This window comes from Cynocephalus volans, chromosome 9, assembly GCF_027409185.1.
Source record: "Cynocephalus volans isolate mCynVol1 chromosome 9, mCynVol1.pri, whole genome shotgun sequence".
NCBI lineage: Eukaryota > Metazoa > Chordata > Mammalia > Dermoptera > Cynocephalidae > Cynocephalus > Cynocephalus volans.
Window position 1 is genome coordinate 147,444,160 of NC_084468.1, and position 26,057 is coordinate 147,470,216.

General features: G+C 50.3%; 1 protein-coding gene and 1 long non-coding RNA gene across 3 annotated transcripts; one reads left to right on the forward strand and one right to left on the reverse strand.

The window, feature by feature from the left end:
* Positions 1 to 1,767: 1,767 nt before the first annotated feature.
* Positions 1,768 to 3,192, reverse strand: LOC134385832 (tripartite motif-containing protein 75-like). The gene has a single exon (XM_063107508.1). The coding sequence runs from the start codon at positions 3,190 to 3,192 to the stop codon at positions 1,768 to 1,770; it is 1,425 nt and encodes a 474-aa protein (XP_062963578.1).
* Positions 3,193 to 13,139: 9,947 nt separating this feature from the next.
* On the forward strand, positions 13,140 to 25,032 carry LOC134386599 (uncharacterized). Of its 2 annotated transcripts, XR_010024472.1 has the most exons (4): positions 13,140 to 13,259; positions 14,757 to 14,852; positions 18,260 to 18,424; positions 24,564 to 25,032. It is a non-coding gene; the product is annotated as an uncharacterized LOC134386599 (long non-coding RNA). The 2 variants fall into 2 exon arrangements; XR_010024473.1 differs by lacking the exon at positions 18,260 to 18,424.
* Positions 25,033 to 26,057: the final 1,025 nt, after the last annotated feature.

Consider the following 26,057-nt stretch of genomic DNA (forward strand, 5'->3'; position numbering starts at 1 on the left):
GTCTCTTCAAAATGAATCTAAGGAGCATTTCCTCAGAGTGGCCTCCCATACCACCCTGGTTAGTGCAGTTTCCCTGTTCTTGTCCTTATGGACTGTGGTGAGGCACCCTCACAGGATCTCCGCACATCCTTCCTGAACCTGTGATGCCATCCTCCCCCCCATCACAGTCCTATCCAAGATTCCCTCCCCTTCCCTGAGTCCCCACTCACACACTGGTGTGGTTCAAGGTGGGCTCACCTATGCCAATGCTGTATTGGGGTCCTTGCTCTGCCAGGAGTGGGGAGCTGCTCTTATAACCCATGGTCTGGGTGGTGGTACCCTCAGCACCCGTACTAACAGCTCCTCCTGTCCTTGCACATCCGTCCTGCCATCTTTGATCCAGATCAGAACAGGGAACACAGCACAACCTCTCTTTTCACCTTGGGTTCTTAAGGCCCTTAAAGCCTTATAAGCCTGTGCAGTGTTTCCTTTCCTTTGTTCCACTGGACAGACTCCAGATGCAATCAGCTTTAGGGAAATGACAGGCTTCCATTGACATTTCCTGTCTTCCTCTCTGATTGCATCTTCCTCCCTGATTGCATCTTCCTCCCTGATAACATCTTCCTCTCTGATTGCATTTTCCTCTTTGATTGCATCTTCTGCACCGGAGGTGGGGCAGGCAGAGGGTGAGGTGAGGCTACGTGGAAGATTAGATTTACTGGCCTTTGTTCTTTTCTTCTATTGTTTCTTCACTGAAACTCCTTTAATTTAATCAGTGATCTGGCTTCTGGGTTAATGGAATATTTGAAAAGTCCTCGTCTTGTTTTATCAGGGAGGCAGATGCAGGATTTGCTGACTAGTCTTCTCAGGCAGTTTTAATCCTTTCTGCCCCTTAAAGGAAGTGTTTTCAGGGTCAGTCCTTGTCTCTGGTTTCTGGATTTCCAAACTTATTCCAGTAATTCTCAACCTCCACAGGCTCACAAGGAGCAGACAAGCTCCTGATAGAACATCTCTCCTTTTTCCCTGATCATTCTGGAGCTGGGGACTTTCTAGAGTTGTTTGAGAAGGCTGGACACTAGGCCTGGGCCATGCCCAGACAGTTGTAGGAGCCAGACAGGTGATACGTATCCACCATTATAGTATCACACAGAATAGTTTCTCTACCCTAAATTTACCCTATGCTCTGCCAAGTCATCCCTTCCTTCTCTATCCCCTAACAACCACTGATCCTTTCAATGCCTTCATAGTTTTCCCTTTTACAGTATGTCATATAGTTGGAAACATACAATATGTTGTCTTTTCATACCGTATTCCCATAAAAAAGTCCTTGAAAATATAGTCTGCAGCAACCAGTGCCTTGCTCTCAACACATGCAAAAATGGGAGAGACCGTCAAAGAATTGTCTCTTACAGTGATGTCTTCTCTTCTGCCTGGAATTTGTAATGTACTAATAAAACAGGTAAATGTACATGTGTAAAAATACATATGTGTACACAAAACTTATTAGACCTGTGAAATTACAATTTCACACGCTCTAATTTGACAATTCCAGGAACACCTTAAAGTTAATTCCACACTTCTGTCAGCTACCACCAAATCTCTTGCTATTGAAACAAAATTATTTTTTAAAAGAAGAGGAAACAAAATAGGAATAGTTCCTACGTTGAAGTCATATAGGTAAAATAATTTTTAAAAAATTCTTGGTGGTGAATTGACCAGCTGTATAGTTGTACAATATTCTACCTACTGTCCATAAATTACAGGAAGAAAATGAAGCAATGTCACAGTTCATCCTTCACAGCCTGTTACTGCACAGATGGTAAGAGGTTTTGAATCACGTCCCACACGGAAATAAGGCTTCAGAACTTCAGAAAATGTGTCGGTGAAAGAATGGATGTGAGACCTGTCGTTCAAATTGTAGAAGGAAATCTCGCCCAGCTCATAGTCCAGATAAACACCAATCCCTCTGGGCTTTTCCATCAGCAGCAGAGTGACTGGAACCGCACCTTGAGCCACATAGTCACCATTCCGCAGCTGAACCGTCCAGCGTCTGTTCTGTCCCGATGGGGGCCGCTTTCCCTTCCTGGAAAGGGAGTCTTTACAGACCCCCACGGTCCATTTAGGCTTGTCATCCACTTGGACCTCCCAGTAATGCCGGCCGGAATCGAATCCCTCAGAACCCAGGACGACTGGAGACACTGTAAATCTCCTCGGATTCTGATGAACTCTTTGCTTTTTCTTCACGAATGTCACACATTTCTTATCCTCGGAGACAAGCAGATTAGGGTGTGCTGTCTCGGGATCTAGAGTCACCTCTTCTCTAAACCTCTGTATAATCTTTCGAAGAGCCACATTCTGTGGAGGCAGACAGCACGCTTCTCTCTTTAACTGGAAGGAATAGAGCGCGGGAGGTTTCAGGCCTTCACACCTGCCCAGGATGCTCCTGATGTCCCTCAGCAGCTCCACTTCCGACATCACACTCTTCTCGGCCACCTCCGTTAGCAGACCTTTGACAGTGGCAATGTGGTCTGAAAATGCTGCTCTGTTTGCACTGAGTTTCTGTTGAATGTCCTTCTCTTCCTCAGCTAACCTTGAGAAAACTGCCCGTTGATTATGTTCTAGAAACTGAGTCAGGTGCTCAAATTCACAGGACAATTTCTGTGCCTGGTTTTCCACCTTCTCTCTCAGTTCTAATAGTTCTCTGTCTTGGGCGGCCAGTAGCTTCTGAACGTCCGCCACTTGCTCCTTCAGGGGCTCGATGTAGCTGCGGAGCCTTTTCCTGTGATGAGAGGCGGCCTCCTCTACGGGTCTCACGTGGTGGCCCTGGTGGTCAGGGGGCTGAGTGCACAGGGGACACAACACCTCTAGGTCCTCCTCACAGAAAAGGGTCAGGACCTGGTTGTGCTTCTCGCACAAGGACATCTCTTCCTTCCTCTTCCTCTTGCTCCGGGTGATGTGGAGTAGCCTGGCAATGTCAATCATCCTTCCCAGCTGGGTGTTGCTCCTGAAGGTCCCCTCTTGGCATTGGTGACGACAGACAGGGCAAGGGAAACTGTCCTGTAGATTCTCCCAGGACTGTTTGATGCAGGAGTGACAGAAGTTGTGCCCACATTCGATGGTGACAGGATCTCTCTGGTAATCCAGACAGATGGGGCACTTGGCCTCTGCCTCAAGTCCTGACAGCACTGTCGACAGGGCTGCCATCACTGCCATCAAGTGTGAATAAAAATCTGGACTGAGGTGGGCTTTCTTCAGGAGGTTGGCTCTGCAGTTACTCTCCAATGAGAAGCAGATGCTCCCTGGGATCTCTTCCTGTCCTAAATGCCCCCGTGTCACTTAAGGGCAGCCCTTGATGTCCTGAGTTACTGGCCTCAGTTGCAGAAGCAGTTGTCCAGAGGCGCTTTATTGCCACCTGAAGCTGGTCACAAAATAGTCACGAGTAGCTGCCAAGGGCAGAGAACAAGAATCCAAGCTCAGCAGTTCTCTTGGTCAGAAAGCAGACACCACTGTAGACTGCCTGGAAATGAGGAAATAATTCCTTTATTTTAAAAAGGCCACCATTCGTCTTTTGGTCCTGCTCGCTACCACGTTTGAGGCACCCACCGATTCTTCTCTCCACCCCAGGAATCTACCTATATACAAGTCAACAGCACTGGACTGCATGGGACCTCAGAAAGCCCATAGGCTTTGGAACTAGATACCCTGTGACTGGGTTGGATCCCAGCCTTAGTACCTACTGTACCTTATGACCTGGGTATATGTATTTTTAACTAGCATTTAGCTGTGTGTTTAAATAACAGGATCTGGTGTTAGAATTCCCTTGCGTGATGTGATCTCCCACCTGGCACAGAGCAGGCGCTCAGGGAGCCATGGGTCTTACTATGCTCCAGCCTCCCAAACCCACATCATCCCATCTCCCTGCTTACCTGGAGCAGGAGACTCTGCGAGGGTCTTAGAAGGGGCCTGTGAAAGGGGTCTCCGTAGCCAATCTTGCAGAAGACTGTAGTCGGTGCTGTGGTATATATGTACCTCTAGGAGGGTGGAGCTGTTAGGTCCCTGCCTACCAAAGACTGGCGGCTCCTCCTTGCAGGAGGGCGGGCAGGGCAGTGGGTGGGAATGTTGGAGGTCTTGTGGGTGGGGAGAGAATCTCCTGTGATTGCATCAGGCCGGGAGGGCCGGGCAGTGTGTTAATATACATGATCTAATTTACACCTCTGTGATCCTACCTTAATCTTCTCAAAACACTTTATCCCATCTTTGCTGATGAGGAAACTGAAAATCTGAAAGGTTAAGTAGTTCTCTTCCTATGCTGGCCCAGGAATGTGTGACTCTGCAACCCACAGTTTAACCCTCTTTCCAGTGTGAGGCTTCCAGCACTGTTGTGCAGAACAAGGAGGGTCGACTTTGCCCTTCAGTGGCAGAGGTCTGGCTTGAGTCCATCACTTGCTTTCTGCTCCCTCCTAACCGAGCTGTGACTTATTCCAGTGACTGCAGACAACCCCCATCAGCAGGGGGTAGTTTATGGAGACCAGCTGTGGTGGGGCCTAAAGCACAGGAGGAGAATGTGTGAAAAGTCCTGTGATGGTTAATTCTAGGTGTCAACTTGATTAAATTAAGAAGCGCCAAGAAATGTGGTAAAGCTCTCTTTTTAGGTGGATTATGAGGGTGTTTCCAGCAGAGATTAGCATCAGAGCCTTAGTGGACTTGGTGGGAAAGATACACCCTCAAAATGTGCAGAAAACCTCCAATCTGCTGGGGGCCCAGAGAGAACAAAAGATGGGGGAAACGGGCAAATCCTTCTATCTGCTGGAACTGGGATACACTCTTCTCTCCCATCCATGGACATCAGAGCTTGAGACTCCAGCTTTTGGCTTCCAGGTCTTACGCCAAGGACACCATCGCCTTCCCTGGTTCTGAGGCCTTTGACTTGGGCTCAGCCACACTACTGGCATCCAGTTTATAGAGAGCCTATCGTGGGACTTCTCTTCACAATTGCATGAGCTAATTCTCCTAACAAATTCCCTCTTGTGTATTTATAACATATCCTATTGGTTCTGGCTCTCTGGAGAAGCCAAGGAGACAGTTGTGCAGCTGTCAATGGTTCATGGTCCCTGAATCACTGTTTCCAGGAAGTGAAAGATCTGGACATAAGCAACCCATGGGAGGAAAAGAGCCTCAGTACACCCCAGGGTGAAGCAGGAATAACAACAACAGGAAAAATACCCAGAGCAGTGCACAGTTGTGTATGGTGCTTCCGTAAGTGTCTTTGGCACGTGTGAGTGCGTAACTCGTCCACAGCAATCACAGCAACCTCAGTGACAGGAACACTTTGATTGATAATACTGTGTGCCAGGCCCCATGCACAGCGCTCTTAAGTTTATAACTTATTTCATAAAGATAGCAATAATTGTACTAATACCAACCACAAAGAAGTAACACTTAAAAAAATCACACTTGCTATGTGCACATACTGTTCAAAATATTTCAAAATATATTGATGCATTTGGGCCAAGTGCTGTATGGGAGTCATATTTCCGCTGCTTAAAACTCAATAAAAATGTTCCAAAATTGAAGCCCGAGTCCTACCCGCGGCCCACGGGGCCCTGCACGACCTGCCCTGTGCCCTCCTTGCCCTCCCTCCTCCTTCTATCCCCCTCCACACTCTGTTCCAGCCACACAGGCCTCTTCGCTGTTCCTCCCACACACCAGGCTCAGTCCTGCCCCAGAGCCATTGCACGGGCTGTGCCCTCTGCCTGGAACACACTTCCCCCTCATGGTGCATGGCCTTTTCCTTCAATCTCCCATCACTTTCTCTGGCCACTTTTTGTAAATTTGTTCAGCCACCATTACCTTCTTTCTCAGCCTTCCTTTTTCCTCCATAGCGTGTATACCCATTTTAAATTCTATTTCATTTTAATATGGTATGTATTTACTTGATATTGATAAACCACATAACTCTTTTTATGTGCCAGGCTCTGTGCTAAGTAGCTCATTTAATCCACCCAGCAAACCCCAGATGTGGATACATGTAAATAAATGAGACTTTTAGGCTATGGAAAATGTGAGAAAGGAAATAGAGCTACATGGGTGGGGAAATGGCTTTAGGGTGCAACTTCAGGGAGGGCTGCTCAGAGGGAATGACCTTTGGGTTAGGATGTGACTGGAGCAGCCTGTGCAAAGGCCCTGGGGCAGGACACAGCCTGACTAGTTGGAGGACAAGAGTGGAGGCCAGTGGCTACAGCAGAGTGTGGTTGTGGGACAGAAATCCATGATGTGCTGGAGGGGATGGCTGCAGGGGCTCTACCCCATGCACTGAATGGAGCAACTTACATGAAACATTCAAGTCACTGTTGGGCCGAGCCCGTGGCGCACTGGGGAGAGTGCGGCGCTGGGAGCACGGCGATGCTCCGGCCGCGGGTTCGGATCCTATATAGGAATGGCCGGTGCACTCACTGGCAAGTCACTGTCAGAACCCGAACTTGGGTGAGGCATGGAAGGTGTTCACTAAAAATTCAAGGGGGAGTGACCGAAAAACTTAGACATCAGGATAAATAATATTTCACTGTATGGATAGACAACAGTTTATTTGTGGCCCATCCATGCAATGGAATATCACTTCGCCATGAAAAGGAACGAGGCTCTGACACACTCAACCATGTGGATGAACCTTGAACACATCACACTCAGTGACAAACGCCAGACACAAAAGGCCACATAGTGTGTGACTCCATTTATATGAAATATGCAGAACAGGTCAATCCACAGGGACAGAAAGTGGACTCACAGTTGACAGGGGCAGGGGGAGACAGGGGAAACAGGGAGTGTTTTGGGAGGGTGATGGGAATGCTCTGGAATTAGATAGTGCTTAGTCAGACAACTTTGTGGGTATACTAAAAGACACTAAATTGTAAAAGAACTTAAAAAAATTTAGTGCGAAGTCTTCAAAAATCAAAAGGAATGAGAAAATATTTATAATGAACAAAATATCAAAATTTTAAATAAAGATGGGATCAATATTACTGAGTTAGGGTTAGGGCTGCACTGTGACTGATGTCATTTTCATTTTAAATTATTCTTTATAATCTTTACTTTTATTTTAAATTTATTTATTAACTTTTTTGGCGCTGGCAGGTAAAGGGATCCGTACCCTGGGACCTTGGTTCATTTCATTTCTATGTCATTTTGTATTTTTCATCCCTTCTTTCCAGGTGGAGAAACTGAGGCAGAAGTGTAGCAGCAGGGGTGGAACCAAGGAGAGTCTGACTCCATTTGCCCCAGAGTTTCTCCTGACCTAAGTCATGATGGGGACACGTTCATCTGTTGTGGGTCTGCTCAGCACCAGGGGAAATGCCAGGCAGGATTCCACCATCCATCTGTGAGCCAGCTTTATCAGCCTCACAGGGGACTGGTCAGAAATGCAGAATCTCAGCCTCCTCAAGATCGGAGGCATCGGAATCTGCATAGGGTTCCAGTGTGCATTACAGTTTCAGAAGCACCTCTCTGAAGTGTGATTGGACTCTGAAGGTTCTGGGTTCAAATCCTGCCTTTGCAAAGTGTAGGGATCTGGACAAGTCTGTCCGGAATGCTGCAACCTTGCCTGCAAACTGGGGAGAGACATCAGCACTTATTTCCTAGGATTGTTTGGCCTAGGGGTTGTTTTCATTTCCTATGGCTTCTGTGACAAATCGCCATAAACTTGGTGGCTTAAAACAACGCAAATTTATTCTTCCCATTCCGGAGGTAAGAAGTCCCAAGTGGGTCTCACAGGGCTAAAATCAAGGTGTGGGCAGGGCTGGTTCCTTCTGGAGGCTCCAGGGGAGGACCCATGTCCTCCTTTCTCAGCTTCTAGAGGCACCCACTGCCCTCGGCGTGTGGCCCCTTCCTCCGTCTGCAAAGCTGCAAAGCCAGCACTGCAGCATCTTCCAGTCTCTCTCTGACTCTGACCCTCCTCCTGCTCCCCTCTTGTGAGGACCCTGTGAGGACACTGCACTCCCCAGGGAATCCAGGATGATCTCCCATCTCAAGATCCTTAATCCCATCTGCAAAGTCTCTTTTGCCATGAATGGTACCTGCTATGGGTTAAATGTGTCCCCCAAACATTCACATAGTGGAAACTTGACCTCCATGGTAACAGTGTTAAAAGGATGAGAAATCAAATTATGGTATATGTAAAGTGGGACCTTTAAGAGGTGATTAGATTGTGAGGACTTTGCCCTCGTGAATGGTTTGGTCATTCATGGAGTAATGGACATAGTTCTGATGACTTTATAAGGAGAGTGAGTGAGAAGGTTAGCTTTCATTTTCTCAGCCCGTTCTTACCGTGTGATATCCTGGTTGATTTGGGACAAACCCTGTAGAGAGTTCTCATGAAGAACAAGGTCCTCACCAGACACACCCCCTGAACCATGGACTTTCCAGCCTCCAGAACTGTACAAAATAAATTTTGTTTCTTTATAAATTACCCAGTTTCGGGTATTCTGTTATAAGCAGCAAAAACAGACTGATGCAGTCTGCAAAGCCAGCCGTGCAGCATCTTCCAGTCTCTCTCTGATTCTGATGCTATTTAATTTTTTTCTATCCCTTTCATTTGCTATAAAGTAGGCCTAAAGGCTTAATGAAGTTGTATTTTACTTTTAAATGTTCTTTTTTGTGGCTGGTTGGTACAGGGATCCGAATCCCTGACCATGGTGCTATAATACCTTGCTCTACCAATTGGGCTAACTGACCAGCACCAAATATTATTTTCTATTGTAAAAGTCAGATAGCCCCGTTAGGGAAAATTTGGAAGCTAGGGAAAAAGCGGGGGGGGGAATGCTGCATAACAACCCAACCTAAATAACCACTGTTAGAATTTTGCTCTTTATCCCAAGCTTATTTTTGGTTAGTGTTGCTTATAACAGAATACTTGAAACTAGGTGATTTATAAGAAAACAAAGTGAAGGTTACAGTTTCAGAGGCTGGGAAGCCCAAAGGTGAAGAACACATCTGGTGAAGGCTTTCTTTGGTGGTGACTTCAGTGATGACTGATTATCACATTGCAAAATGGCAGAGCAGAGTGAGCAGAGAGAAAGAGACAGACTCTCCTCTTCTTTTAAAGCCCTCAGAACCATGCCCCTGACCACCACTTTTAATCCATTCACTGCATGTTCCTACAATCCAATCACCTCTTCATGGCTCCCCCTTTCAATGACCATAATAGGATTTCCCACCCTCTTGACAGTCACAGTTGGGGGCCAAGTTTCTAATACCTAAAACTTGGGGGACACAATTCAAGCTTCAGTGAGTTTCAGGGGGACATAATTCAACCCACTGCACTTAGCATGCTTTCTACACACTGTAAACTAGTGGGCAGACAGCATCATGTACTGCAGCTTTACTTAATGCTCTACTGTGGTAAGCAACACCTAAGATGGTCCCCAACGATCTTGGCCTCCTAGTAGTCACATAACTGTGTAGTGCCCTTCCTATTGTACCAGGGTTGGCTGTGTGACCAGTAGCAAATAGCAGAAGTGATGGTATGCCACTTCTGATATTAGGTTTGATAAAGAAATTAGCATTCTATAACACCAAGGTCAAGGGTTCAGATCTCCCTATGGACCAACTGCCAAAAAAAAAGAAAATAGCATTGGTCTAGGGCCGGCCCGTGGCTCACTTGGGAGAGTGTGGTGCTGATAACACCAAGGCCACGGGTTCGGATCCTATATAGGGATGGCCGGTTGGCTCACTAGCTGAGCGTGGTGTTGACAACACCAAGCCAAGGGTTGAGATCCCCTTACCGGTCATCTTTAAAAAAAAGAAAAGAAAAGAAAATAGCATTGGTCTAGTTAAGGTACCTAAGAGGGAGCCGAGAGGCCACCTCAGCTGGAACATCAGAAACCTCTTAGCTGGGAAGACTTTGAGCTTTTGCTGAACTTGTGCACTCATCCACTTCGTCTTGCACTCAGCCAATCACAGCAGCCAAACTTCAGCCAATCACAGGCTGCCAATGGATCACACCATGACCAAATAAGGCAAATGCCAAGCTGTAACCAATCAGGTTGTTCCTGTATGTCACTTCCTTTCCTTTGGCTATAAATAAGACCTGCACATGTGGTGGGGTGGGGTATTCTGGGCCATTTTTGGTCTGGACAGCTGCCTGGCTCTAGAATCATTACTGAGTTCTCAAATAAACTTCCTTTGTTTCATACCTCAACCAGGTGGTCTTTTACTTTGGTTGACAGGCTATGAAAAGACTGTGGCTTCCTTCTTGAACATTTCTCTTTCTCTCTGAAATCACTCACTCTGGAGAAATCCAGCTACCATACCACAAGGATACTCAAGCAGCCTGTCTTAGTTCATTTTCTCCTGCTATAATAGAATACCACGAAGTGGGTAATTTATAAAGAACAGAAGTTTATTTGGTGCATGGTTCTGTAGACTGGGAAGTCCAAGAGCATGGCCCTTACATCTGGCAAGGGTCATCCTATGGAGGAAGGGTGGAAGGCTGAATCAAACACAGAAGACAGAGAGCAGAAATCGGGCTGAACTCATGCAAAGCTAGTCTCAAGATAACTACTCCACTCCCAACACAATGTCATTAATCCATTTATAAAGGCAGAGCTCTCCTGACCTAATTACATCCTCAAGGCCCCACCTCTCAATACTGTTGCAATGCTGAATGTTACATTTCAACATGAATTTGGTAGGGACATTCAAAACATAGCACATGGCAAAGTCCATGTAGGAAGAACCTGAGGCCTCCAGCCAACAGCCAGCAAGGAATTGAGACCCACGAACAACCATCTGAGTGAGCTGGGAAGCAACTCCCCTCTCTGTCAAGCGTTCAGACAAAAATATATCCCCAGCCAACAGCTTGACTGCAACATCATGAGAGATCTTGATGCAGAACCATCAGTCTAGCTAAGTCACTCCTGATTCCTGATGCACAGAAACTATTTGTTATTTGGAGTGGCTAAATTTTGGGATGATTTGTTATGCAGCAATTGCTAACTAATACATCTCAAGGATTTTCCCTTCCTGCTGTCTCATTCCTATAACCATACTTTCTTACAGCTGTGGAATTTTCCACTGAGGGGATGGTAAGACCACACATTACTTGCTCTTGGCAGAGAATCAATTCTCACCTTCACTCGCCCCGCTACAGGCACAATGTTTTGTGAATAAGTTCCCACCTCTGGGCCTTTGAGCTTTGCTGTTACCTCTGCCTGGAATGCTGTTCTCCCAGACATCCCCATGTTTTGGTCCCTTGGCACCTTCAGAGGTCTCTACTTGAAGGTCTGACCTGATGAGCCTGTTTAAAAGAGAGGCTCTATCATTCTTTATTCCTTGCTTCCCCTTTATTTGTCTTCATAGAAGTTATCACTAAATATGTATTTCCTAGTTGTGTCCCTACTTGCCTGTGAGCCTCATGAGGGCAGATGACCCTGTCTGTTTTCTTCCGCACTGTGACTCTACTGGCCTGACCTAGTAGATGCTCAGTAACTGTTTGGGAAATGACTGCTCTGCTGTTCAAGTTTATTACATGGAGAAAATATAGCCACAAGAAATCTTACCAAAATTGTGTGTGTGTGTTTTTCTGGGTTTTTTTTTTTAAAGATGACCGGTAAGGGGATCTCAACCCTTGGCTTGGTGTTGTCATCACCACGCTCCGTCACTGAGCTAACCGGCCATCCCTATATAGGATCCGAACCCGTGGCCTTGGTGTTAGGAGCACCGCACTCTCCCGAGTGAGCCATGGGCCGGCTCTTTTCTGGGGTATTTTAAAGCACATCTCAGATGTCCCATCACCCATAAATACTTCAGAATGCATCTATAACTGATAAAAACTTATTGTCAAACATAACTACCATGACTTTATTGCCCCTAACAAAATTAATAGCTCCTTTATATTATCTAATGCCCAGAAATATTCAAATTTCTCTGGTGGTTCAAAAATGCCTTTTTACGATTCCTGATCCCTTATTTGATGTGGCAAACTGCCCCAGCCTGATCTCTCCTATAACACCACTTTCCCTATTACAGATTTTATTTTTTTCTTTCAGTGAACATATCACACAGAACACAGATTTTATGTATTTATTGTAAAGTCTGTCTTCCTTCCCCACTTCTCTCCAAAAAATCGGGAGCTCCTTCCGTGAGGTCAGAGAATTTTGTCTGTTTTCTTCACTCCTGGTACAGAACAGACTCTCAATAAATACTAAAGTGATAAAACATTATACCATTTGACATTTAGTGAGGATTTCTAGTTGCAACATCATCCCTACACTCCTCCTAGGAGGCTGGTGCTATTCTTATCCCTATTTCGTAGATAGGAAACTGAAGATCAGGAAGGTTCAAGTTTGGGCTGTAACCTATTCTTCCTTAAATCCCTTCAAAATCCTCAGGATAACCTCAGATCTCCAAAATTTCAGCCCCTTGGGGGTCAGAACCCTCCACAATTCTTTCCCATCACCATCTTTCTCCTCTCCTCTGCCCTTCCCCCAGCCATGGGACTCTTTCATTTCCTAGAGAAAGCCCATGATATCTCACTTGCAGTCTCGGTGCAGAGTGTTTCTTGCCTGAAAGGCTCCCTGGAAGGCTCCCGTCCCTCCGTCTCTGCCCATGTCATTCCAACTCATGAGGTTTATTTTAGCTGTCACTTTGGGTGTCTCCTTTGCCGCCTGAACAGCCCAACACATATGCCACCATTAGCTTGTTTCTGTCTTGTCCGCCCAAGTGGGGTGCATCCTCTGCAACGCCTCCCACATAGGGTACGTGGGTGGGGGGCTACTGAGGTCCAAACCGGGCTGGGTGGTGGCGGCCTTGAATGCCCCCACATTGAATTGGGACTTTGTCACGTAAGCGCTGGGGATCCAGGGAAATATCCTGAGCAGGGAAAAGGACAGGGCCAGAGATTTCTCCATGAGGATCAGTCGGCTTGTCCCTGCCTGTCCTGTCACCCCTCTGAGAACGCGCGGAAGGTGCACGGCTTCCAGGGAGAAGCTTGCTCGTCGCTCTGGCAACAGAGTCCGGAAATGCCACAGAAACGCGACCCCAAAGTGCAGAACGGTGGCCCCGGGCCAGCGAAGCACGCAACGCTAGAGAGCCTCACGGGACTGACGTCACGTGGGCGACGGCGCGGAGGCGGGACTTCGGGGGGCGCGGTATTTTTTTCCGGTTCGTTCCTCGCGGCCCCCCGCTGCCGGGCCAGCTGTCACCATGAAGAAATTCTTCCAGATCGTCAAGGCTGACATGGAGTTCAAGAGAGCGGGGCCCAGTCAGAAGCTCACAGACTCCGTGGGGTGCGTGACAAGCGCAGAGGCCCGAAGCCCTGGGGAGCGGGGACGGGGGGAGGGGCGGCCGAGATTCACGGGTTAGGGGAGAGACCTCGGGGTGCGGGGCAAGAAGGGGCGGAGGGTGGGAGTCGGGGGAGGGGGAGGCCTGGTGGGCGGGGCAGGAAGAGGGTTGGAGGGAGCTGGTAGGGGACGAGGGGGGCTGGGGCTGCAGGGAGTGGGGTTCAGCGGGGAGACCTTAGGGGAAATAAGGGGGTGGTGAGTCCTGAGGGAGGTGGTGAAAGAGAGGCCTGGGAGCGAAGAGAGCGTTTGGGGGAATCTGGGTGACCAGAGATGGGGGCTGAACCTAGAGGAGCAAGTACACATGGACCCTGGCGTGTCCTTGTGAATAGGGGTTCTAAGCCACGTGGGAGGGCGGGATGAGAGACTAGGAGAGTCCGGAAGGCCAGGGAGCCTGAGGCGGTTGTTGGGAGCGTTGTCAGTGAGTTGGGGTGCTGGGAGGGGCTGAAGGTCTGGGAGAAAGTGGAGGACAGGAAGATGGAGAACGGATCCCCTGTGGGTGTCGAGCAAGTCAGACTGGAGAGCGGGGAGGGTAGCAGCTTCCACCCTGCCCTTGGGGCTGCAGGCACCTGAAAAAGTCTGCCTTGAATGGCAGAGGCAGCTGAAGTTGAGCCTGGCAGTGTCTGTGCTGGGACCTTCTGGACCCAGCACTTAAGGATGCCCAGCTCGGACACTGAGGGTTGGACTTGACTCACATTTGCTCCTTGGTTCCTCCTGTAACCCCTTAGGATGGGTGCTGTTGTGGTTCCCACCTTTCAGAAGAGAAAGCAGGTTCAGAGCAGCAAAGCCAGTTGTCCCCTAGCTTACACCTCACAACCAGCCAGGGTAGGACTGGAAGCACAGCCTGTGTGACTCCAAAGCCCACACCAAAGCCCTCTACTGGCTGCCTCGGGTGTTGGAGGGCTCCATGGAGACTGGTGTAGTCAAGGAGGACTTGCTGTAGGAGACAGGCCTCAAAGGAGAGCTCTGCCAGAAGGGTGTTCCAAGCACCTCGACCCACGAGGACTCACTGAGTTTTAGCATGGAAGAGACCCTAGAGATTGCCTAAAAATCGAGGCCCAGAGAGATACTGGGACTTGTCCAGGGCACCGTGCCTCCTGACCCCAGCAGAAAGCTCCTTCCTCACCAGGTATGGAGGACAAATCTAGTAGGAGCCCAGGCTGCCATTACTGTGTATCAGAAGCTGCCATGTGCTTTCCATTCCTGCTGTCGTTTAATTCTGAGGTGGCCCCACAGGGACATTTTACAGACCAGAAAACCGGCTCGGGGCAGGGTTCGGTTACTTGACCAGGGTGTCTCCCATGGCTGACAAGCAGAGGGGACAGTATTGGAGCAGGGCTGTCTGGCTCTAAGGGCCATGCTCTCAGTATTGGCACTTGGTGGCTCGGAGGTAGCCTCTCTCCACAGTCCAGGCTGAGACACTGTCGCCCTCCCCTCCCCCTACAGGTAACTGAGGCCAAAGAGGAAGGCTTAACCCACCTGGCTGTACCTACTCTGAGGAAGGACCAATGGGATGCTTGCATCAGAGAGGCCATTCTCTTGGTGAGTGGTGGCCCTTTGTGTCCCCTCCCCACAACCAAAAGCTTCCAGTGCCGAGTCACCTACAGGAATCCCAAGTGGCACAGATGCCTCATGAAGTCTTGCAGCTGCTTTGATTGTATGTTTTTATTCGCTATAAAGGAGTAAATACTTACATGGGGGACAGAATTCAAAAGGTACAAAAGAGTTGATGATGAAAGGTTTGCCTCCCACTGTCTCCAGGCCACAGCTCCTCCTCTGAGGCCACTGTAAGCAGTTTAGATCCCTTTTCTGGGATCTCCCACCTGTGTACAAACTATTGTTATTGTCTCGCCTCACTTGTTGTGTTTATGTTTTACATGAAAGTTCATGTGCTGCTCACTCTGAACATGGAAACTTCAGGGCAACGTATCAGTACACAAAGAAGTTCTATAGCATTGTTTCTCCTTGTAACTCTTTGGAAATAACTTCCAACTTAAAAAAAATTGCAAGAATGACACGAAGAATACCTAAATACCCTGTACCTGGGGTATGAATTTCTGATGGCTTTTATGACAAATTATTATAAACTTGGTGGAATAAGACAGTCCACATTTATATGCTTACAGTTCTGGAGATGAGAAGTCCAACATGGCCTCACTGAGCTAAAGTCAAAGTGTGGGCAGGGCTGGTCCCTCCTGGAACCTCCAGGGGAGTACCCATGTCCTCCTTTCACAGCTTCTAGAGGTGCCCACAGCCCTCAGCTCATGGCTTCTTCCTCCGACTTCAAAGTCAGCAATGCCAGGCCAAATCTTTCTCAAGTTGCTGTCTCTCTGGTTCACTCCCTTCCCTTTTTGAGGACCCTTGTGATCACAGTGGGCCCACCTGGATAATCCAAGGTAATCTCTCTATTTTAAGGTCATCTGATTAGCAGCCTTAATTCCATCTGCCACCTTAATTCCCCCTTGCCATGTTACTTAACATATTCACAGGTTTCAGGGATTAGGACATGAGTATCTTTGGAAGAGGGGCATTAGTCTGCCCGCCATACCTAAATTTACCATGTTAACATTTTTTACCGATTGGCTTTATCAGCTCTCTCTTTTTTTCTGAACCATTTGAAGGTTCTGCAGTCTCTTGAACTGCATAATGCTGTAACTTATTTGAGCAGCCCCCGTTGACGAGCATGTAAGATGTTTCCAACTTTTGCTAGTAAGAGTGGTTATGCAACAACTAAAACATGCCTGCACGTCACTTCATGCTGTAGGCTCAGTTCCAGAAGTGGAGTTGTTGGGACAAAGGACACTGTGTAGTGGTGGTTTGGTTGGTTGTAACCAAATGACCTCCATGGGGTCATCCCAATTCACACTTCCCCCAGCAGGGTGTGGGAAAGCACACTTTCCCCATCCCCTCACTGTCACTGTGGGTGCAGTTGGGATACCTGGGCCAGTGGGTGCAGTTAGGTGGGGGCTGGGCTTGTGCATACAGATGGGGTGGGTCTGGGTTCGTGGGTACACTTTCCGGGGGCCTAGACCCATGGGTCCACTTTTGGAGGTATGGGTCGGTGGGTACAGGTTGGTGGAAGCTGGGCCTGTGGGTGGAGTTGGGTGGGGGCTCAGCTTGTCTGTGCAGTTAGGTGGGGGCTGAGCTTATGGGTACAGATGGGGTGGGGCTGGGTTCGTGGGTACACATTGGGGGGCCTGGACCCATGGGTCCACTTTCGGAGGTATGTGTCCGTGGGTACAGTTTGGTGGGCACTGGGCCTGTGGGTGCGGTTGAGAGGGGGCTGGAACCATGGGTCCACTTTTTGGAGTGCTGGGCCTGTGGGTACAGTTGGCGTGGGCTGGGCTCCTGGCTGCACTTCTGGGGGGGCTTGGCCCGTGGGTGCAGCTGGGTGGAGGGCGGGGACCGTGCGTGCACTTGGGTGGGGGTTGGGCATGTGCATATGCTTTGGGAGGCACTGCCTCCTTGGATGCTGGTGGGTGGGGCAGGACCCATGGGTGAATTTGGGTACAGTCTGGGCCTGTGGGTATACTTTTGGGGGCCTGGGCTCCTGGGTGTACTTTTGGGGGGCTGGGCCTGTGAAGGTATCTTGGGCAGGACTCGGCCCATGTGGGTCCTTGGGTGGGTTTTAGGCACAATGGTGCTTTGGGAGAAGGCTGTGCCAGAGGGTTCTGTGCCCGTGGGTGTAGTTGGGAATGGCTGGCCTGTTGGTGCAGTTGGGTGGGAAATGGGCCCGTGGGTGCACTTTGGTAGGGGTGGGACCATGGGTGCAATTGGGGGGTTGGGCTCAGGAGTGCAGCTGTGGGGGGCCTGGGCCCGTGTGTGCACTTGGGGGGGCACACAGCATGAGGATGTGGCCCCATGGGTGCCATTGGGTGGTTGCTGGGCCCAGTGGTGCAGTTGGGTGGGGACAGAGCCCATGGGTGTACTCTGGGGAGATTGTGTTCTTGGAAGTACTTTCAGGGAGGCTTGGCCTGCGGCAGTACCTTGGTGGAGACTGGGCCCATGGGTGAAGTTGGAGGTAGGCTGGGCCTGAAGATGCAGTTGGGTAGAGGCTGGTCCTATGGGTGAACTTTGGAGCGGGACTGTTCCCATGGGGGTACTTTGTTGGGGACAGGCTCCATGGGTGCAGTTTGGTGGGGTCTGGGCCCATGTATGCACTTTGGTGGGGCGCTGGGTTAAGACTAGAGATATAAGTTTGGGGGTCGTTGGCATATAGGAGGTATTTAAAGCTATGAGACTAAATGACACCAATGTTGGAGGTAGGATCCAAGCAGGGAACCCGATAGTCATCCTCAACCCACCCAGTCCTCTTGTCAGGTTTTTGACTCCACCACAGGAAAGAATTCAAGGGCAGAGTCATGGAAGAAAGTGAGAACTAGTTTAATAGAACAGAGAAGAAATACAGGTTCCATAGAGAGAGTGCGGCCTAGCTCCAGAGGCTGAGCAGGGCCCACACCAAAAGTCTAACACAAAAGTAAGTTCAGTATAGACATCAAGCCTAACTCAAAAGTGAGAAATCCATAAGTTCAGTAGAGAGCGGAGGCTGGCTCGAGAGAGTGAGCAGCCACCTGCTGAAAGTAACTTCCATACCAAGTAAAGCAGACACCCCTCAGCCAGGGAAGTGCAGGCTGCCTCCAGGAGAGTAAGTAACAACCCTGCCATCAGCCGGGATACGGCTTCTATAGTTTGTTTACCTAATGAATATTCAGTTAAGGGGTGGCTCCCAGTTATGTAACATTAGTCTTACACATGCTGACTCTTTCTCTTCCTGGAGTGTGTTTGTTGGTCAGAGCCTGTCGCTTGCACCAGGCACATTCAATAATGTCCTGTGCTCTCTACTGAGCATACCCAGCCACTGGATTTGCATAAGCCTGCACCTTGTGGTCTCATTTTCCCCATGGTGGTGCTAAAAATAAGTCTAACTGGCAACAGTAACTTTCCTCCAGGGAAGAACCCAGAGGAGGGGGCCTGAGACCTCCAGGAGTGGCTGGAGAGCCAGAGGCATGTCCTGAAACCCAAACCCAGGGAAACGGAGCACCTCCTGTGTCATCATCGAATGGTGACTGTCAATGTAAAAGAGAAGTCCCAGGACAGAAGCCAGGTGAAAGAAGGTAAGTAGGGATGCCTACAGTGGGATGACACCTGAGTTGAATCTTCAAGATAGGGTAGAATTTGATCAGTCAGTGATGAAAGACGATGTGTTAGAAAAAAAAAAAAAAGAACAAAGGTGTGAGTGCAGTTAGGTGGGGTCTGGGCCTGTGGGTGCAGTTGGGTGGGGGCTGGGCACTTGTGTGCATTTGTATTAGGGCTGGGCCCATTGGTGCACTTTTCTTGGGGCAGGGCCCATTTGTACACTTGGTGGGACCTGGGCCCGGGGGTGCAGTTGGGGTGGGGCTGGGCCCATGCATACACTATGGTGGGGGCTGGACCCATGGCTACAGTTGGTGGGGGCTGGATCTGTGCATGAAGTTGGGTGGGGGCTGGTCCCATGGGTGCAGTTGGGTGGTGCTAGACACTTCGGTGCAGTTGGTGGCCCTGGGCCAGTGGGTACAGTTTGGTGGGGCTAGGCCTGTGGGTACAGTTGGGTGGGGGCTGGGCACTTGTATGCATTTGTATTGGGGCTGGGCATGTTGGTGCACCTTTCTGGGGGCAGAGCCCTTGGGTACAGTTGGTGGGCCAGTGGTTACAGTTAGGTGGGGGCTGGGCCTGTGGGTGCAGTTGGGTGGGAGCTGGGCTGGTGATAGTGCTTTGATTGGGGCTGGGCCCATGGTAGAGCTTTGGGTGGGCGGGGCCCGTGTGTGTGCTTTGAGGGAGGCTGAACTTGTGGTACAGTTAGGCGGGAGCTGGATCCATGGGTGCCGTTGGATGGGGGCTGGGCCCTTTTGTGTAATTGGTGGGGCTTGGGCCCATGAGGGCAGTTAGATGTGGGATGGGCCTAAGGGTGTACTATGGTGGAGGTCGGCTGGTGGGTACAGTTGGTGGGCGCTGGGCCTGTGGGTGCAGTTGGGTGGTGGCTGTGCTGGTGGATGCATTTATATTGGGCCTGGGTCAGTTGATGCACCTTTCTGGGGGGAGGGCCCTTGGGTGTAGTTCAGGGGATTTTGCCCCTTTACACACTTGGTGAGGCCTGGGCTGGTGGGTGCACTTTGGTGGTTCTGGGCCCATGGTTTATCTTAGGTGTGGCCTAGGCCCATGGGTACAGTCAGGAGCAAGCAGGGCACTCTTTGGGGTGCTGGGCCAGTGGGTGCAGTTGGCGGGGGCTAGGCCCGTGGCTGCACTTCTGTGGGGGCTTGGCCTGTGGGTGCAGTTGGGTGGGCGCTGGCCCATGGTTGCAGTTGGTGGGGGGCTGGGCCCTTGGGTGTACTTTGGGGGGGTGTAGTGGATTGAATTCTGTCCCCCTAAAATTCACTGAAGCTTAATTGTGTCCCCCAGGCTTTGTGTATTAAAAACTCATCCCCCACTGTGACTGTTTAGAGTGGGAAATCCTATTATGGTAATTGAAAGGTGGAGCTTTAAAGAAATGATTAAATTGCAGGACCATGCCATAGTGAATGGATTAAAAATAGTGGACAGAGGCTTGGTTCTGAGGACATTAAAAGAAGAGAGTCTGTCTTCTCTCTCTGTTCTCTCTGCTTCCACTGTCTTGCAGTGTGATACCCCTGGGTCACTGTTGCCACCACCAGATGGACTTTGGACTTCCCAGCCTCAGAAACTAAGCAATAAATTTCATTTTCTTTGTGTATCACCCAGTTCGGTGTACTTTGGTATAAGCAACAAAAATGGACTGATTCCGGGAGGTTGCGTCCTTGGGGGTACTTTGAGGGAGGCTGGGCCCGTGTGGGCAGTTAGGTGTGGGATGGGCCCATGGATACACTTTGGTGGGGGTGGGCCTGTGGAGGGCTGTTGGGTCGGGACTGGGCTGATGTGTGCACTCAGGGGCGGGCTGGGCCCATGGGTGTGCTTTGGTGAGAACTGGACCTATTGGTGCATTTGGTGGGGGCTGGACTGGTATGTGCAGGTGGGTGGGGGATGGGCCCATGGGTGCTGTTGGGTGGTGCTGGACCCTTGGTGCAGTTGGTGGCCCTGGGTCCGTGGGTGCAGTTAGGTGGGGGCTGAGCTTCTGAGTGCAGTTAGGGTGGGGCTGGGTTGGTAGATGCACATTTGGGGGGCCTGGACCCATAGGTGCACTTTGGGAGGTATGGGTCCATGGGTGCAGCTTGGTGGGGGCTGGGCCCATGGGTACACTTTTCTGGGGGCTGGGCCCATGGGTGCTCTTGGGGGCAGCTGGGCCAGTGGTAGTGCTTTGGGGGGGCCAGGGCCCATGTGTGTGTTTTGAGGGAGACTGGGCCCACGGGTGCACCTTTGTGGGGGCTGGCCAGGTGGGTGCAGTTGAGTGGGGGCTGGGCCCTTGGGTTCACTTTTATGGGGGCTGGGCCTATTGGTACAGTTGGGGGCACTGGGCCCATGGGTGCAGCTGAGGGGTTGGGCTCAATGCTACAGGTAGGGGGGACAGGCCTGTGGGTGTAGCTGGGTGGCACCTGGGCTCATGGATGCACTTTCAGGGGACCTGGCCCTGTGGGTACAGTTGGGTGGGGGCTGGGCCTGTGCATGCACTTGGGTGAGAGTTGGGCACGTGGTTGTGCTTTGGAGGGGGCTGCGTTGGACTATTGTGAATAATGCTGCTATGACCATTTGTATTCAAGGTATTTTGTGGATGCATAGTTTTATTTCTCCTGGCATATACCTAGAAGTGGAATTTCTGGATCATTTGATGACTCTGTACTGAATCATTTGAGGAACATTCAGGCTGCTTCCAAAGTGGCTGCACCATTGTAGTTTCCCCAGCCGTGTGTGAGGGTTTAAATTTCTCCGTATTCTTACAACACTGTTTTTATGCATCTTTGTGATTATGTCCATGCATCTGTGTATATAGTAAGTTGAACATGAGTTCACCCTGAGGCCTCTGACTCTAATCCAGTACCACGGGCTTTGGTTGAACACATTTTAAGTGATCCATAAACATTAAGTGAATCTGGTAGTAGCCCTCACTCAGAGATAAATGGGAGCATGAAAACACAAGAATCCCCGCTTCTGAGGTATGGGCAGAGGATATAGGATTTTCCACAGGAAAGAATGAGGGTCCGAGCCTATCTTATTTCCATCTTCGGGGGCCACGTGACCCCTGCTGTCGTCTAGGTTACAGAGATGATGTTTGATTTCCCTGTATTTTCACTTTTCGCCTAGTTTTCTGCCATCATGATACCAATGGAGACAGACTCAAATGACACTTCCCCACAGAAAGGGGAAAAAAAGCCCCCTCGCTCCAGGGCCAGTTCTCGTAAGAGTAGGAAGATAATTTTGCCCTGGCGATTAAACCTTTGTCTTCTGCGGCATCCCACTCTCTGGTCTCTGGGCCCACTTTCTACCCCTTACCACGCCCTCCCAACCCTCCAAGTACTGGCACCTTATGCCAAAAGGGGTGTCCTTGCTCGGAAACCTCTGGGTGCCCTGGCTGGCTCGTTAGAGCCACGGAGCTCCCCTTTCCTGAGCGGGGGGTGCCCACAGAGACTGCCTTGGCTGCAGGATCTTGAGAGGCCTGGTCTTTGCTCCTGCAGGGAAAGGCCATTCTGTTCCTCCCCCTCACAGCCCAGCCCCCAGGAGATACTGTCTTCCTGGTCTCTGGTCTGAAGGTGGCCCGGACTTTTGTGTCACGGCCTGAGGACTGCCTTCTCCTTTGGGGCAGATGGCAGTGACCAGCCAACAGCCACCATGGCCTGTTCTAGGGGACTTTGTGGTGAGGATGGGAGTGGCTCCCCTCCAGCCTGCCCTCCTCTACACAGGGACAGAGGAGCTGACCGTCTGTGCTTCAGATCTCGCTCACTGTTCAAGTCGAGGACACAGAAGACACATCTGAGGCACACACAGGGCTTGTAGATTCTGGAACTGCTGGACTGAAGGGACAGGCCCCTCGGCTTGAGAGGTGCCCAGAGGATGAGTCACTAGGGCTCAGGGGCAGGCGGTGGTGCGGTGGAGAGAGGGTCATGGCTCTTCTTCCTGCTCAGACTTTCACCAGCGGGTGCTTCAGGCTGGCTTCATCCTGGTACCTGAGGCCGAGGCAGGTATGTCAAGGCAACAGGCTCTTATTGTGCACCCACTGTATACCTGGCACTCTGCTGGCCACTGGGGAAGACAGTAAGGAAAGGGGAGACACAGCTCCTGCCCCAAAGAGCTCCTGGTCTTAGGGGAAGGTAAGATGTGCGGGAAACCATGCCAGCAGCACCCTGCGTCTGATGTTACTGAGCCTTCGTGGTCACTCCCAGGTCTGTGTGACCCTGGGGAGTTCATTCTCCTCCTCCACTTCCTTGTCCATGAAATGAGAAAAGTATTTGCAAGAACACCATGAGGCGTAAGGTGGCTATGTCCTCACCGTCCTCAGCTGGGTGTGTGATGCTGGTGGCCATTCGGCGATGGGCAGCAGCCATTGTTATTTGAGAGGAAGGCATGTCCCAGGCCCCCACCCTGTGGCACTCATCCCCACGCTCTTCCACGAGGGGTGTGTGCGTGCCCAGGGGTGTGGTGTTGCCCAGGTCAGACACAAGCACGACCCTGTACCCTTCTGCTCTGGCCCCAAATTCCAGCAGGCCAGGCGAGTTAGGTTACAGCAGTGTGGTAGACAGAAATACTGCCCCAAAATAAGTCCACGCCCTAATCCCCAGCACCTGTGACATGTTATCTTGTGTGGCAAAAGGGTTTTTGCAAAGTGACTAAGGTGAGGAGTTCTGTGGATGGGGGAGTGCGCTGGATCATGCAGGTGGCCCCATGCGAAGTCAGAGGGGCATTGGCGGGAGGGGCCCAGTGCCAAGGAGTTTGGCAGCCTCAGAGGACGTGGATTCTCCCATGACACCCATTTGGGACGGCTGGCCTTCTGAAGGGTTAGATGCTGCAAGTGCATGTTTGAGTTCATGGTGATCTGCTGCAGCAGCAGTGGGAGAGGAGTGCAAGTGTCTTATGGAAAATTACCCTGTCCTGGCCTGATTTCCCTCTTCTTGGCCTGGACTGGACTTTGTACAAGGCTATTGAGAGCCTGCTGGAAACGGATGTGTTTTCCTTTGGGGTCCGAGTTACAGACATGTGACCCTGCGGTGACAGATGCTGAGGCTGCTGTGCACCTCCCTCCTCTGCGCCTGTGGCAGCCTGTTCCACAGCAGGAGGAGTGGGCATGAGGGTTTGGTATTTGAAAGGTCCTTCCTGCCCTAGATTATTAAATACCAAGCTAACCAGTGCAAAGCACTCTCTTATGGAGCTTTCACAGAAGTTTTGAAGGAATCTACCCCTGTGCCAGGATGTTTGTAGCACAGGCTGGTGCCGAATCCTATCCAGGGGTGGGAGGCATGGAGAGCCCTCCCCTTGCATGGTGTGAGGAGCACAGGGTGGCCCCAAGGGGTGCAGGAGGCTGTCCCTGGTTGTCTGTCCCTGGCCCTGGGGTGATCAGTGCAAAGGGTAGTGGGCAAGAGAGTGAGAGCCTGTAGAGGAAGTGGGGATGGGCTCTGACCTGATGGTTTGCTTGTGAAAGGCAAGACCCTGGGCATTTCTAGGAATTGGCCAGCCCTGGGAGGGGCCATCCCTCCAGGGTCATCAAGACCCCAGATGTGAAAGCATCAGAAATACAGAAGGTGAAAGACTTGGCTAATACAGAGGCCTTCCTGAGAGCACCACACATCTTTCCTTCTCTCTTCTCCAGTCTTGTCTGTTTCCTTCACTGGACACAAGCTCTGGGGAAGGGGCTGTGTCCATCCTCACCAGTGCAAAGTAGATGCCCAATAAATAGTGAATTGATGAAATTCATGGGTGAAATTACGTTTGCTTTGGCAAACTCTTGTGATTTTACAGTCGCTTTTACCAAAGCCCTAGTTGTGTGTATGATTCTTTTTAAAGCTGATGTGCTGGTCCAGTTGCTGACAGTTCTGCAGTGGCCTGGTGGCCTGGTTTCTTTTCCCACTCTCATCCCGCCCTGCATGCTGTCCGACCTCCCACACGTCCCAAACATCTTCACCTGCGACTCCAGCAGTACAGTGCTGCCTAGACAGAAAGCAGGCGAGGAGGTGGGCTGGTGCACCTGTAGCCCACACCCTCTTTCTTACCAACTCCTTCTTTTTATTGGCTTTGAAAGTGGAGCAGAGTGGGAAGGCTGCACTGCTACGGAAAGGCTGTATCAATGTGTCCTCTCCAGTCAAACTTTCTCTACAACAGGTCTCTGCTGGAAAATAACACGTGCTGATTCCTGTAGAGTTAACCGCTGACCACAGATTTCTGCAAATCGTCCTCCGGTGCGGTTGGCATTTCCCCAAGCATGGATGGATACCTGTGGCTGTGGGGCACTTCCCGCACCAGAAGACAACACAGACTCGGGGTCGGTGGGCTGCCGCCCCCAGCTGCAGAGGAGGAAAAGAGACAAGTGAAAACGTGAAGTAAAGGGTGGGTGCCATGGGGGGCAGGACCTCCCCTGCCCCTCCCAGCACTGGATAGTACTTTCTTTCCCAACCATTAGAAATGTGGTGGGTGGAAAAATTTCCTTTGTGTTTCTTTCTTTGCAAGTGAAGTTGACTTTCTCTTTATGGGGTGTGTGTGGAGTACACTCATTGCCACATTTCTCTCGTGTGACCTGCCTGTTTGCATCCTTCGTCCATCTTTCTCATCGGCTGGCATGGACTCTTTGCACCCTGACTTCTGTGCTGGGCTACGCATCTTGCGTGCCCTTTCCATGCTGTGTCTTGCAAGGTGGTGTATCTCTGAAAGTTTTGTGGGTATTTGCACACTGTTGGGTGCAGGTGCACGTTTCTGTAGTTGGAGTCTATTCTTGAATTAACGCTGGCAAGAAAAGATCTTGTCACCCAGGGGTGACGAGTCTTTGTCTCCCTTGGCATCTTCACTGGATGGGCTGGGAGTACCTGGGCTTTACCATCTCTCCCTTGCGGGTAGGTGAGCAGAGAGGAGCATTGGGCAGTTGAAAGCCCTGGATGACAGGGACGTGGTGATGAGGGCTTAGACTGGCTTGTACTGAGATCTCGGCAAGTGGTGGAGGGTCTCTGGGCCTCCCCTAAAAAGCGAGGGGATAATGTCCAGGGGGTGACACTGGCAATATCCAGAAGGCACCTGGGGGGACAAGCAGGCTGGAGCAGAGGTGAAGGGACTTGTTGTCTTCCCGCGCTGTACTTCTCTGCCCACTTCAGCTTTTACCCTGCATGCATTTGTGGATTCCCCTTTATGTTATTATGAAAAATTTCAAGCACACAGAAATGCTGCGTGGCTCGGACATGAGCATCCTACACACACTCCTGCAGTCGACCTCTAACTCCTGGCCACGCGCTACCTGTCCACCTGCCTCCCCTCCCCCCACCCCTGAAGTTGAGAGGTACTTCAAGTTGCAGGTGCTTTCATAAAATGTGTCTGTAACTAGTGTTTCCCTCTGTTCTTAAAGAGAAGTGTTTACCTGAAGTGAGCCTCAAGGTCATGCCGAACTTCAGAGATGACAAATGGACATGCTTTTAGAAAAAAAATATCAGGCCCCCACTGAGGAATGTATTTTCCTTAATTTCTTTGATATAAGCAATTATTTTTGTCAAATGAGAAAATAGAGGTAAGAAGAAATATGGTGAAAATCACTCAGAGATCCAATTTCACTGTGTTTAGGTCTAGATCTTTTTCCCAGTGCAAATAGATACAGGTAATTAAACAGTATCGTGC

Coding starts and splice junctions, on each gene's coding strand:
- LOC134385832 (XM_063107508.1), bottom strand. CDS start 3,192: ATGGCAGTGATGGCAGCCCTGTCGACAGTGCTGTCAGGACTTGAGGCA.